General features: G+C 41.0%; 1 protein-coding gene across 1 annotated transcript in view; it reads left to right on the top strand.

The window, feature by feature from the left end:
- vps13d (vacuolar protein sorting 13 homolog D) overlaps positions 1–15200 on the top strand; it is a 134786-nt gene that overhangs the window by 45420 nt on the left and 74166 nt on the right. Inside the window, exons 24-30 of the mRNA XM_073470564.1 lie at positions 212–392; positions 1767–1991; positions 4415–4553; positions 4888–5104; positions 5849–6020; positions 7402–7517; positions 14940–15164. Coding sequence (XP_073326665.1) covers positions 212–392; positions 1767–1991; positions 4415–4553; positions 4888–5104; positions 5849–6020; positions 7402–7517; positions 14940–15164 — 1275 coding nt within the window. The remainder of the gene's footprint in view (positions 1–211; positions 393–1766; positions 1992–4414; positions 4554–4887; positions 5105–5848; positions 6021–7401; positions 7518–14939; positions 15165–15200) is intronic.

Raw genomic sequence — 15200 nt, forward strand, 5'->3', positions numbered from 1 at the left:
ATATATATATATATATGTATATATATGTACATATATATATATATATATGCATATGTACATATATATATATATATATATATATATATATATGCATATGTACATATATATATATATAAACTGTTATGTATATAAACACGTTTCAACAGACAGTTACTCTGGGTGATACTGAAGAACTTGGTGAAATTGGTCTTTTTTGCTTTGCTTCGTTCAGATATGGCCAGCCTGACCCTTACCTGGAGCGGGAATGTGACATCAAGGTGTCCCTGCAGATGGCTTCGGTGCAGTATGTCCACACCCAGCGCTTTCAGGCTGAGGTGGTGGCCTTCATCCAACATTTCACCCAGTTACAGGATGTACTTGGCAGGCAGAGGGCTGCAATGAAAGGCCAGGCTGTGAGTATTTCCCAGTGTTGTAAAAAGTACCCAGAAGTCAAACTTGAGTAAAAGTAAAACTAAAGGTATTGTGTTAAAATTTACTTTTGCTGAAGTACAAGTCACCCATACAAATAATGCTTTGGTAAAAGCAAGGTAAAGTATTTGACATTAAATGTACTTGGATATCAAAAGTATAAGCAAGTAAATTAAACATATGTTTACATGCGTGTACTGTATATAGGCTACTGTGTACAATGGCTTGACTGATTGTTGCCCTGGCCAATTATTAGATCAGATATTCAGCATGTATATGAATATCAAAAACTGTGTTTGTCTAATTGAGAAAAATAAATTAATTTAATATTCGCTACGTTGACTGTGATGCATTATGCAGTCTCTGAAGTACGTAGTTTCTAAATTTATCAAATAAATGTTGTGGAATAAAAGTTCAATATTTGCCTCTGAAATGTAGTGGAGTAAAAGTATAGAGTAGCAGAAAATGGAAATACTCAATAAAGTACAAGTACCTCAAAACTGTACTTGAGTAGATGTACATAGTTAATTCCATCCCTAGTACTGCCGACTGAGGCTCTACATTGATAGAGTAAGAATGATAACTTTACTCGAGTTTGCCCTAACATATACACCGATCAGCCACAACATTTAAACCACTGACAAGTGATGTGAATAACATTGATCATCTCATCACAATGCAATGTTCTGCTGGGAAACCTTGGGTGTTGGCATGAATGCCACTTGACACGCACCACTCATCCAAACACCCCCTCATCACAACAACACTACCCGATGGCAATGGCCCCCTGGCAGGACAATGTGCCCTGACACACCGCATACACTGCTCAGGAACAGCTCGAGGAACACAATAAAGGGCCCAAGGTGTTGATTGGGCCTCCAAATTCCCCAGATCCCAATCTGATCGAGCATCTGTAAGACGTGCTGGAGCAGGTCGGATCCATGGAGGCCCCACCCCCCAACATACAGGACCCAGAGAATCCACTATAAAACGCCCTGGTGCCAGACACCACAGGACACCCTCAGAGGTCTTAAGTCCATGTCTTGACTGGTCAGAACTGTTTTGGCTGCACAAAGGGAACCTTCACAATATTAGGCAGGTGGTCATAACGTTATGCCTGATCGGTGTAGATTGCAGTATGTTTGATTGAGATAACACATATACAAGTCTTACACACTGTACTGTAGCACTATTTTTATGTCAGAATAGTATTAGTAAGCTGCTTTCTGCTCAACTTCTTGTCTAAATAGAATTTTCTCCCAAACATTTGTCCACTCTGTCTATTCATGTCCTTTTCCTCCCTTACCCCTCACTCTGCCCATTTATTCTCTTGTCCTTTCTCCTGCCTCTCCGTGCAGGTGAGGGATCATCCTCAGCGAGCATCCAGGGTTCTGCTGGATATTGAGGCCGGTGCCCCGGTTATTCTCATCCCAGAGAGCTCCCAGTCACCAAGGGTCATTGTGGCCAACCTCGGCCAGCTGAGGGTGCAGAACTGCTTCCAGCCAGCTGGGGCTCATGAGACTTTCTCCCTCAGAGACAAGGTAGAGAAACTCACCATGGCACATGCCTTTTTCCCTTCTCTGGTGAGTCATGCTGCCTGTTCATCTGCCCATGCAGTGCTCCCTACTCATCCTTCCTCTTTGTTTGCCTAATTCCACTGTATTCATTTATGCATTTAACGGTGTTAATGAAGTTTTAAAAATTCTGAATTGCCTCATTCCACTTGGTTATTACAACATACCACCCTGGCTCCCTTACACTGATGATTTCTCATAATCTTTTTTTAAGTAACTGACTTTATCATTTGAATTTGATCTGAAATGTTCAATGAATGCAGAATGTAGTGTATGGTTCCATAACTAAATCTTGTCAAAGTCTCTTATTGTCTTTGGTTTTATGCAGCCACTCATTTGTTTAAATGTGCCATTTTTAAAGATGCAGTACAGCATTTAGTTTTTTATGCTCATTACCCATTTTACCGAGCATCAGAGGGGAAGATTTAGGTTCAATCAAAAGGTAATTTATTCAGACTAATCTGGTTTCTGTTTCAGTTTACTAATTAAGCTGAATTCAGAACTTTTCAATCAGACTTTTGATTTGGCTGAAATGAATAGATTTTTTCAATCCCAGCTGTATATGATTAATACTTTGGATGCAAAGTTTCACACATTTTAGTTCTTAAATGAGGAGTCCCCAACAAAAAACTAAACTAAAAAAACTAAGTCTGACTGCCTTATTCCTCCGTCATTGTGATGTTTGAGCTTCAGGGTGAAGAAGGATTGCTGGTTTTCACATTCATCTGCTTTCTCAGTGCTCACCTTAAATCCCTGATATGCAAATGGATGCACAACAGGCGATTTGTGACATCAAAACTAGTTTTAAAGCAAATCAGTTCAATATTCAATATAGAAAAGTGTGTCATTGAAACTTGAAACCTCCAGTGCACATACACTGAGACTGAACTTTTCGGTTTAGTCTGAAACATGTTGAGTTCAACTTTTGGTGCCTTTCTTATTTACAGATATTTACTCTGTTCTTCACACAACATGCAGACGCATTTTTCTCCTGAGGAGGCTGAAAAGTTTTAATGTCAGACAGGACATTTTAAAAACAGTATACCAGTCACTTATTGAATCAGTCCTCACATTTAACTAACTTTCACACTGAAAAAAACAAGAAAAAACATGTCATCAAACATTCAGCTAAGATCACCGGCACCACTCTAGAGTGAGTGTTCAGTGAGAGGTCTACCAGAAGCTTGTGGATGGCTATCAAAAGCACCTAATTGAGGTCAAAATGTCCGAAAGACCTATGATAAATTCAGTACCTAACCAAACTTCATGAATGTTTTTTGTGACAAAGTAGTTTGTGTTCCACTCATTCCATCACAGAAACATGAGAGCTGTAGAAATCAATGGAACTGAAGACTGCCATCTACATGTTCTTTACAAGTGGATGGAGACTTTTCACCATGACTGAGGGAAACTAACTTGAAAAGTCCTGGTCATGGCCCAGCTAACTGTGAATAAGATACATTTCTGTTGGTTTGGGCTGTAAGCTATGAGCACATTTAAAGCCAGCTTTTAACTTCGGCTTGTGTTTAACCATCAACAATCAAGCTAACAGGGCCTGTTCATGCTGTCATTGGTTTGGGAGCTTAGTGCATTTTGGAATGAGAACATTAAGTAAATGTTGTGTCTCGTGTTTTTTGTGAAGACTTTAATACTGCATGCAAATTCGTATAAGGATACATCCTATTACAAGGTACAATCTCAGGCTTTTTCTTTTTTAGTATGAAAAAGCTTAGAACTTATGTTGTGCTGTTGAATTGTTTGGTCGTTTGGTTTGACTTCCTTGTGTCTGATTATATGAACAGTATATACTGTACACTAATCAGAGAACTTCATGGCAAAAGTTGGTGTATTTTGTTACAATTTAATCTTGAAATAGAAGTTCTTTATTGAAATTTCCTTTGCTGGCAGTGAAAAGGTCATACACTATCTCAGTTTTTGACCAACTAAAAATGAAATGTAATAGTTCAAGTAATTCTGTAAGTTAATTAAGTATTACCTGTTGTTTACATTTACAGTGTAAATGACCATGCTTTTTCTGGCTTAGGAGATGACAGCACAATTATATCAGTGAGATATTATTTTTGAAAGGGGAATTCAGTGAGCTGTCACCTTCATTAGGCTGTGGCAACATACCTGTTGTTATGCACTGTCCATAGCATCACTTCATGCCCCAGCCCCTCCATTCCATGAAGTGTTAGTTCTGTCATCTTAACTGTTAAGAAGCTGAAAATGCTTTTAAGTTAGGAGGGGTTGGTGACACTTAAACAAAGCATGGAAACAAACAGAATCATGAGTATTCATTAAACCCATATCAAATTCCCTCGGTAATGTTTATGTTTATTTATTTTGTGCATTGCCCGCTTTTAAAAGTAGTCATCTGCTAATGTATTGTGCAATTGTAAGTCTCTTCTCCTTCTTTTACCTTAAAATAGGAGCGTGTCCGGAGTGCAGCAGGGAGGAGTAGTGTGAAGGAGAAGCCTAGAACCTCCCCCTCCGCTGGGTTCACTCTTGGCAGGCCACAGGCCACAGACACAGGGAGGAGCCCTGAGGAGGATGGCCCTGACAGCTTAGGTTAGCATTGCTGAATAGTTTGAAAGATAGCAATGAAGTGCACCTGCAAGTACTGTATGTAGATAACTGAGACACCTGAAAATGTGGACCTTGCTAATAATGATACGGGCTTTGAAGTTTACTTTAGGAACCACTTTGCTGCTGGTAATTATTATTTTTTTTTATTCTGTAAGGGTCACCTTAAAAAAGTGAATTAACAAGTAAAGACAAGTTCCAGTCAAAGCCAGAACCTTTGTTGTGGCTTATCGCACTTTGATCACTTATGCTGTTCTTTTCGATCTCCACGGTATACTCTAGTAAAAAAGTAATAATGCAATCTGTTTTTCCCCATTAGAAGACCATGTGTGCCTGTTGGACTGCATGGCCTTGGACCTGCAGGAGATGGATATCTTTGCTGCAGAGCGTCTGCCCTGTCAGCCCTGGGACAGTGGTTGTAAACCTCCCGAATTGTCAGACCTCATCTTTCCTTCGTACTCTGTCCGTCGGACTGGAGACAACCTGCTAAAAGACTGCTGCCGCCTCAAGCTTAAAGTGGAACGCAACCTGGACAAGTATGCTGCTTCTGTTTTGTTCGTGGAAAAAAGCTATGACGTTTTTAAAATGAAATCATGTTGATGACTATGGCTCAGTCTTCAATTGTCTATCTACCTTTTTCATAACTGTCATAGTGGTTTCTCTGGGTCTAAAGAGAATTAAAGAAACATTGTACTATTGAATAAAATTAATTAAATATATAATTAATGATATAAATGATAATTATTATAACAAGATTTTGCCAGCCATCTTGGATATCATACATTAATTTGAAATTTTCATAAAACTTTTGAGGCCTTTTCGATGCTCAAAGCCTTACAAAACTTTGTACCCATATCTAAAGATTTAGATTTCTTGTCTTATTTGGTTTTGGGCATGGCTTGTGAACTCTACAGTGCCCACTTATGTCTTTCAGCATTTTTGGCCTTGGCAAACTTACCAAAACTGGCACTTGCATCATACGTGGCAAAAATTAGGTCTGGTTAGGTTGCTACTTGATTCTGTTAATACTATAGAATTTAGTGTTACACTACTTGGCACAGAGCTTTAGTACATCAGGATTATAAATAAAACTACAGTAACTCTTTTAAATGAGTTGTGGGGATAGTGATTGACAGCAGTTGTTCAGAAAGGGACTGGGTGTGGTTAGTTTTAGCCACAGATGTTTGTCTATAAGAAAGCAGCTGGTATGAATGTACCCGCGGCAGTACAGGACCATGCTCATTATCCAAACTCATGCTTGTGCTTATCGATGTTGTCAGGGAGCTGAGCCATGCAGTACCTGACATGTCCATCCAAGGCAGCCTGTCATCAGTACACTGCTCTTTAGACATGGAGCACTACCAGCTGATCCGAGGGCTGCTAGAGAACAACCTGGGAGAGCCTGTTGAAGATTTCCTGCGACCCTACAACCTGCAGGACCCAAGCACCTATGTGAGAACACAGGCAACCACACGTACATTAACAAATAACAGTCCCTTACTAACAGTTGACTGCAGTCTGTGCAACACATCTGTGAACATAATGCAAAAAATGCAATTTCTATCATAAAATCCACTTCAGCTTGATTTTGATCTATGTTTTTTGTTTGTTCATTTTATGTCAAACTTTGATTTGATGCTTGCAGACTTTTATCTATATAATCTGATATCACAAATCACACACAGGTCTCAAGGGGCCTTTACAATCTGTACAGCATATAGTTTAAAATAGTATTTTACGAGGGGTGTAATGGTACACAGAAGTCACGGTTCGGTACGTACCTTGGTTTTGGGGTCACAGTTCGATACGACTTCGATACAATGGGAAAAAAGCAACAAATCCCAAATGCTAGATTTCTTTTCATTTATTTTGAACAGACAATTGTGCAAATTACTGTTTGTTCCACCTAGAGGCATTTAGTCCCCCCTGAGGTAGTTGGGACAGTACATCCTCCTGTAGTGTATTAAGCAGCAAACAAAATACACTCTTGCATTGGTCATATTTTAATATAGGTCTGATATTAAACAAAAGGTATTCGGTCACAATCAGCCACAAAAGCATCTCTTGTGCTATAAAATGGTGCTTGAGCACTTTCAATAAGTACTTGATGCCAGGCTCCTCTACTACGTCATATATACTGCATAGCTGATGAAATTAAATGACCTATTGCCTCTGTAATGACTTTGGTCCTGTCTGCTCTCACATCTAGAGGTTGGTTAAAAGCTGCAGGGATACGTATTTGCACTCCTGCCATCTTTTTCTGCCTAGCTCAGGTGATTAGTACATCTTGGGGATGTCGTCTGATATATGTTAGCATGTTGGACGTATTTCCACTCACATACCGTACAGCTGCCTTACAACACCAACACACCGTCTTCGTTCTGTAAATCACTCCCTCTCCACTGCTGCCATAGTTCACTGGGAACCTGAAACTTTCCAACACTGCTGATTCGAAAAGAGCAGACGGGTCTTCCAGCTCTGTGTCATCTGAACTCGCCATTCTTGTTTTGGGTTGGTGCATAGATGGTGTCTTCTTCTTTTGCTCTTTTTCTGTTGTGGTTCTGTTGGTAAACAGCATTGCATTACTGCACGCGCCGCCTTCTTGATTGGAGAGTAGATTGCCTGTGACTGACTTAGACGTATTCTTCGTCTGACAGCATGTGACGTCAGTACTGTGACGGTTCAGGATTAATATATGTACCGTTACACCCCTATAGTTTATACTGCTGGTTTTTTTTTATAATTGTTTTGCCTTTTTTATGATGTACTTGTCATTTTGTCTCATTTCCAAATGCTTCCCTAGTTTATGTTCTAATGTTCTGTCTCTCTGCAGACGGTGTTAAGTGGAGATGTCTATACCAACTTGTCATTCCTGGTCGACATGATGGATGTCAGTCTGGAGCTCCTTGACAGCCGCAAATCCACTGAACACAATCGCTCATTAGCAAGGTGGGACTTTTCGATTCCTTTACAGCCCTAAAAAACTACTTGGATTTACAATTCTCCAGTTCTATACACAGGTTTACATACTTTATGATGTGCAATGGAAAGCATCTAAGTACACACAAATATGCAAAACAAAAATAGAAATTCAGCACTTTTATTTTTGCTGTCATACACATTTATCCAGGGCATCCCCAACATGCTCAATGGCTGACAAGAAGAACTGGGATTTGTTTCACCTTCCAGGAATTGTGTACAGAGCCTCACAACATGAGGCTATACATTAGCTGTGTCTCAATTCAGGGGCTGCATCCTTCGAAGGATCCGGCCATTGCGGAGGTACCTTTGAAAGTCACATCCACCGTTGTTAAATCGGACGGTCTAGCCTTCGGCGCATTTCCTGGTTGCGTCACCAGATGTTCCCGCCCCTTATCCTTACATCACGATTTCTGCTGCCCAGGCCCACGAAAGTGATGATATACACCACTTGATGTCGCAATTTTCTTTCTTTCTTTCTTTCTTCTTTTTCGGGCACTCAAAGAATCTTGGGATATGGGAGGCCGCAAATGATAGTAGTGGTGCATCCTCCAAAAAGAGGGAAATGAAGGCCGCATTTGTGGGGTACATTTGGAGGAGCCTTCGAATTGGGACGGCCTTCGCGCGGCGATGTGACGTAATTGGCCTTCAAATGCGCCCTTCAAAGGATGCAGCCCCTGAATTGAGACACAGCCACAATCATGCTGCCACATGAGGTGATGGTGGTGGATGAATAGCACAACAAGGGCTTCAGGATCTCACCACAGTTCTGTTCAAAACATGGACATGAGCAAAGTGCTCACTGTCACAAAGACAAAATATTTATATTTGCCTGGATAGATAAATAGATGGATTGGCCAAATTCTCAGAAACAACATTGGAGACACGTTAACTGAATGTTTGAGTGGGAAGGGCTCACTTCTTTTCAGACTTAAAGCAGCATTGTTTAGGACTTAGTGTCATCTAACAATGAGGTTATAGATTACACCCCCCTCATTCAAGGGATCAATGACAGGTTTAGAAAATAGTGGAGGAGTTTTTTACCATGGAGTCTATGATGGGGACAACACAGGGATCGGACCTGTACGACAGAGTGTCAGGATGCTTGGAGAGACTGACCCTGCCATGGACTAAATTGCTGAACGTGACTACTAATTGATCTCCAAACATTACCGGGAAGAACATTGGGCTCCTGCGCAGCATAGAGGACCGGGTAAGAGAAGACAGCCCAAACTTAGGTTTGATATTCCTACACTGCATCATTCACCAGGAATCCCTGTGTAAATCTGTGTTGCAACTTGATCATATCGCCAAGACGGTGGTGAAACTCAGGAATTTTATCCGGGCCCATGGCCTTAATCATCGCCAGTTCATCCAGTTATCCAGGAAAGTGAGACAGAACACACTGATGTGCTGTACCACTCAGATGTTCACTAGCTGAACCTTGGGAAGGTGTTTTCGTCAGGTGTGGGAGTTGAAAAGGGAGATAGAGATGATGACTTGTAACTTTCGGAAAAGCTGATGAGATTGTAGAGTTGCAGGACGCAGATTGGGTGTGTGACTTGGCTTTCGGGAAGATATAATGAGCTGTCTGAACGACCACAATCTGAAGTTGCAGGGAAAGAATGTGTTCATGCACAAGCTGTATTCACGTGCGAGCACTCAAAACCAAGCTGACCCTCTTGTCTCGACAACTGCCCAACAAGTGCTTCACACATGTCACAACACTGGCTACCCTGGATGTGCCCCCCTGCCACACTAGCCGTTTTTATACTGGACAGCAACCCGCCAATTTGGCTGTCCTTTTTGCGGGTAGGTCCGCGAATTTAGACAGACCGCGGTATATTGGGGGTCTGTTTTGGTCTGCCAATATGACGCCTCAGAGGGTACACTTTTTGCCGCGTCCATTGCTATGTAAATACAAGGCGTCGATGTGCCGGCAATTGCGTGACATGGGCGGAGGTGTCAATGACGTGCACTGTTGTGCGACCCACGGCTGGGAGTTTTAAAAGCAGGAAACAGCTGATCACAGCAGTCAGTTCATCACTTCATCCGCGGACGTCAAGATGAGCAACTGGAAAGCCGCTTAGATCCGGGAGATGCTAACCATCACAGCTGAGAGAATCGTCAATAACCAGATCACTCATCACTGTTCACGCCCAACTTATTGCTTCACGTCACGTCACAGGTTTACGCCTACCCCAGTGGCGGCTTTTTTGCAAAGGAGGAATATTACACCTCCGTTTCACATAGACAAGGCGGCAGATTGCAGCCTTTACCTGGCTGCAAATGTGGCACATTTTCTAACTAAAAGGGGCTACTAGAGACAGATCAGAGTTCAACCGGCATTTCCTGGTTGTGCAACTAGAACTGATTGACTAGTATAGTGCGACCCTACTCTCAGGGAAAAGTTCAATACATCCACACTGGACAACTTGTACTGCTCACTGAAGGAAACAGTTTCCAAGCCTGCTCAGGCATACACAGAGGATGCTTCTTTTGTTTGGTTCCACATTTGTGTGCGAACAAACTTTTTCTGTGATGAAATTCAACAATTCACGTTACAGATCACAACTGAACAATAAACACCTGTCCTCTGTGCTGACATCATCAGACAACATCAGACATGACGCTCGACTTTGATGGTCTTGCAAAGAGAGGTAACATTCTAGGGGGTGCAGAAGAGGGGGCGGAAGAGGGGGCGGTACTGCTTCGATTGCAAAGACCAACATGCATACAAACAAAGTCAATTTTAACAGCTACACATCATTTGAATATCATGCCTTCGTTTGTAGCAGCCCGCCTATCCTCTGTATAACTATCTACCGACCACCCCAGTATTCCACTTCTTTTATTAATGAATTTTCAGAGCTTTTATCAATTATTCATACCTCTTTTAACAGAATTTTAATAACCGGTGATTTTAATTTACACGTCGACATCTCCTCAGACTTACTGTCTAGAGAATTTTTAAACCTTTTACACTGCCTCGATTTTAAGCAACATGTCACGCAGCCGACCCACAGCAGGGGGCGCACCTTGGACCTGGTTATATCTTATGGTCTGTCCATTGGCGCGCCCTCTGTTGTGGACCTGGCTGTGTCTGACCATTTTTGTGTGTTTTTTACAATCACCAGTTTTAACCAGCGAGAGGCCCCTGTGGGAACAGTGAGGAAACGCTACCTAACTTCTGAAGTGGCTGCAAATTTTATCCAGATCTTACAGAGCACTCCTGCCGAAATTCTACCAGCACCCTGCGATTTTATTACTGACAACTTCAACAACAAAATAAAGACAACACTGGACTCAGTGGCTCCACTTTTTATCAAAACAGTTAAAACAAGATCTACACCCCCGTGGAGAACTGAGGATATCAAAAAACTAAAAAGGGAATGCAGGAGTGCTGAAAGGAGATGGAGGAAATCCAAGTTGACAGTTCACTACGACATACTACGTCAACGACTCAAAATTTACAATAACACAGTCAAACAAGCAAGAATCTCCCACTTCCAAAACTTAATCCATGACCATAAAAATAACCCCAAATTCTTATTCTCCACAATCGATCTTTTAACAAACAAAACTTTTAAAAGATCCTCCAGGATACCAGATGACGCCCTCTGCGAGGATTTTGCAGACCACTTCAGAAGAAAAATCAATGACATCAGATCCAGTCTTTTATCCCAACAGCTTTTAACATCTGGATCATTGCTTTTACCTGAGGAAACACTTGAGAGTTTTGCCCTGGTTGATGCGAGGACACTTGGTCGAGTTTTCTCCCAGGTAAAGCCCACAACCTGCCTTTTAGATCCCATTCCCACACCGTTTTTTAAAACACTCTATGGATTCTTTGAGGAACATCTGCTGTATTTGGTGAATTGCTCTCTTCAGACGGGTGTCTTCCCCACCTCCTTTAAAACGGCGGTGGTGAAGCCCCTTCTGAAGAAGAGTGACTTAGACCCCAATGTTTTAAACAACTACCGGCCTGTATCCAACTTACCATTTTTAAGTAAAATTTTAGAAAAACTTGTTTCTAATCAAGTAAATGAATTTTTAAACTCAAAACATATTTTAGAGTCTTATCAGTCTGGTTTTAGGATGAACCACAGTACAGAGACAGCACTTTTAAAGATTTTAAATGACATCAGGTGTAATTTAGATAACAACAAACTCACAGTCTTGGTACTACTGGATCTAACAGCCGCCTTCGATACAGTAGACCATCACATTTTATTAAATAGACTGAGGAACCTGGTTGGCCTCTCTGGTACTGTTTTTAACTGGTTCACATCCTACCTCACTGATCGAAGTTTCTTTGTTAGTATGGATACATGTTCCTCAAGAACCCATAAGATAAAGTGTGGGGTTCCCCAAGGGTCAATTTTAGGTCCAACTCTTTTTAATCTTTACATGCTTCCCCTTGGGGACGTCATCAGGAGGCATGGCATCAATTTCCATAGTTATGCTGATGATACACAACTGTACATTGCCGCGTCTCCTGATGACACAGGGCCAATTGATGCCCTTTTTAACTGTATTTTAGACATTAGGTCATGGATGGCAGCAAACTTCCTACAGCTCAACCAGGACAAAACAGAGGTTTTAGTCATTGGTCCTGAAGGCCAGAGAGAGAAACTTTTACCAAAGCTACAGGATTTTAAACCCTCAAAATCAGTAAAAAATCTGGGCGTGATTTTTGACTCTGAGCTCACTTTTATTCCACACATCAAAAACATAACAAAGATAGGTTTTTACCATCTTAAAAATATAGCCAGAGTCCGCCCGTTTCTCTCCCGTTTCTCTCCCAGGCCAGCACGGAGGTGCTGATGCATGCTTTTATCTCTTGTCGTTTAGATTATTGTAATGCCCTGCTCTCTGGTCTTCCCAAAAAGAGTTTGCATAACTTACAATTATTACAAAACTCAGCTGCACGAGTGCTGACGAAGACCAGAGGGCGGGAGCATATAACGCCTGTTTTAAAATCGCTGCATTGGCTCCCTGTGCGCTTCAGGATTAATTTTAAGGTTCTTTTACTTGTTTTTAAGTGTCTTAACGGTCTTGGGTCTTCTTATCTATCTGCATTACTTTTACCCTATCAACCCTCGCGGACCCTGAGGTCCTCCGGTGCTGGCCTTTTAACGATACCACAAGTTAGAACTAGAACACACGGGGAGGCGGCATTCAGTTATTATGGCCCCCGATTGTGGAACAGCCTCCCGGAGAACCTCAGGGCCGCAGAGAATGTTGATGTTTTTAAAAAGAGGCTCAAGACCCATCTTTTTAATCAGGCATTTAATTGAGCTCATTTAACTCTTTCTAATTACCGGCATTTTTTATTATTTATTTATTTATTTATTTATTTATTTATTATTATTATTCTATTTTATATTAATTCTTAGTTAAGCCAATCCTGTTTTATTACTTACTTGTTTTATCTCAATGTTTTATTTCAATGTTTTAGTCGTTATTTATGGTCTATTTTATACATTATATTGTTCTATTCCCTCAGTTTTAGCTTCTATACCTTTTATCTTATTTTACTGTTTTAGCCCCTCGATTCTCCAGTGTTTCCTCCTGGGGGCCTACCACACCGGGAGTTGCTTCTGGTCCACCGTTGGGGGTGCTGTCCCGAGGACGGCCCTGGCCGGAGTGGCGGGAGAGCTTTACGCCTTGGTGTGGAGCCTCCTGTCTACCTGGGCTGGGGCGGTCCTTTTGGTGGCGCCCCTGCAGTCATGGACCTTGATTCCTCTCGGTGTGCACGGCCCCCAAAGGTAGCTGTTCCTCACCTCTGATCTTTGTGCCGAGCCATGTCTCCTTAGCAATAACTAGTGTATGTCTGTGGGTGTGTGTATGTTTGTGTGTGTGGGGGTGTATGTATGTCAGTATGTCTATGTATGTACGTGAGTGTGTATGTAACTGTGTATTTGTGTGTATGTTTATGGGTGTGGGAGGCTTGGGGTTTTTATGATGTTGTCTTGCTCTGTTTGTTTGTTTTTATCCTCTGTGAGGCACTTTGTGCTGCAAAACTGCATGAAAAGTGCCATATAAATAAAGATTGATTTGATTTGATTCTCAACTGAGTAGGCATTGCTTTTCATGTTGCCATTCATAAATATCTTAGTTATAATTCATTCTTATAGGTTAGTTACAGTTACATTTGTAAAACATAAAATAAGTGGTTATACATGAAGTGTAAGACCACACGTTTGTTCAGGAATAGTTTTCTATTGGCCTGGTCTTTTCTTCATTCAGTGCTGCAGGTCTTATTTGTATTTGGTACTAAAGTTTGAGTCAGTAAAGTCACACAGTTAGGCAAGTAATAACAGAACAGAAAATTAATTATACTTCATTAATATGACCATGCATTTATTGATAGTGTCTGTGAATATGAATATTATCTGCATTTATTGTAGTAAGTATGTCCTCTAATAGTGAACATAAAATTTTGACCATTGGGACACAGTCTGCATCAAGTCCAAATTTTTGATGTTGTGCATTGGGTTTGTGTCCCAAATTAATGTAGTTATGATAATTCAGCACTGTGTGTTAATATTTTGATTCAATTCCCCAATTTGTGGCCCTCCATTGTAAGTCCATCTTTAAGTCTGTGTGGCCCTCTGGAAAAAAAATGTCACCCACCCCTGGTATAGGAGAACCTACGCTGGCTAGTAGTAGTAGTACTTTGACCTTGCTACCTCTCTGCACCAAAGTCAAGAGTTAAGCCAAAGAAGAAGAGAAATCAAGATTTTCAGCTGCTGATAAGAAGATCATTCCACACGTTTCAACCAAAAATAAACCAAATTAAATGTTACTTTGTGCTGAGTATCACGATACATCACAAACACCAGACTGACCCTGTGAATGACGGAATAAGTTCAGTCACATGTTCACGTCACTGCATGTGTATTTAAAGCATTGAGAGTGGGACAAGTTAATTTATTGATGCCAACAATCATTACATGTGCACCCAAAGCCACATCTGAAAAAAATCCTCATTCTCATTTCTCCATCAATTTCAGCATCTTAGTTGATGCTGAGCTCTGCAAAATTTCAAAGTTAACATCTATTCAGTTCAAAATGTGTCATTTTAAGTTTGTTGCAAATTGAACATTGTTGCTCCTGTGCCAACTCGTTTGAAACATGTTGCTGCCATGAAATTCAGAATATGCATATATTTACGAAAATCAATGAAGTTTAACAAAATGTAAGAAAATATATTGTCTCTGTGCTGTTTTCAAATGTCAATAAGGATTAACAAACTGTTAATATTTATGTTTTACACACTGCCTTACTATTTTGGAGTCAGGGTTGTATTTGGGAGTTGTAAAGTAGACATGCATTTCTAGTGAAAGTAAAAAAAGTTGCCACTTGAAATGTGTTTTTCTCTTAAAGATTTGACTTCATGAAATCCAAGCTGCTCTTTGAGAGTTTCTCCAATGGATCCAAGTCGGTCAACTTGGTGTCCCACTCCCTGCTGGCACATGACACTCGGTACACCGGGCCGGATCAAAACACTGATGGAGCTGTTAGCGGAAGGCCTAATGTCTTTGACTGCATCCTGCAGCCCTCTAAAACAGGCACTAATCGGGCATCACTGCAGCTGGAACTACATTATAGGTACTCACTGGAGATGTTCAAGCCTATGAAAAATTT

This window comes from Pagrus major, chromosome 7 (assembly GCF_040436345.1).
Source record: "Pagrus major chromosome 7, Pma_NU_1.0".
Taxonomy (NCBI): domain Eukaryota; kingdom Metazoa; phylum Chordata; class Actinopteri; order Spariformes; family Sparidae; genus Pagrus; species Pagrus major.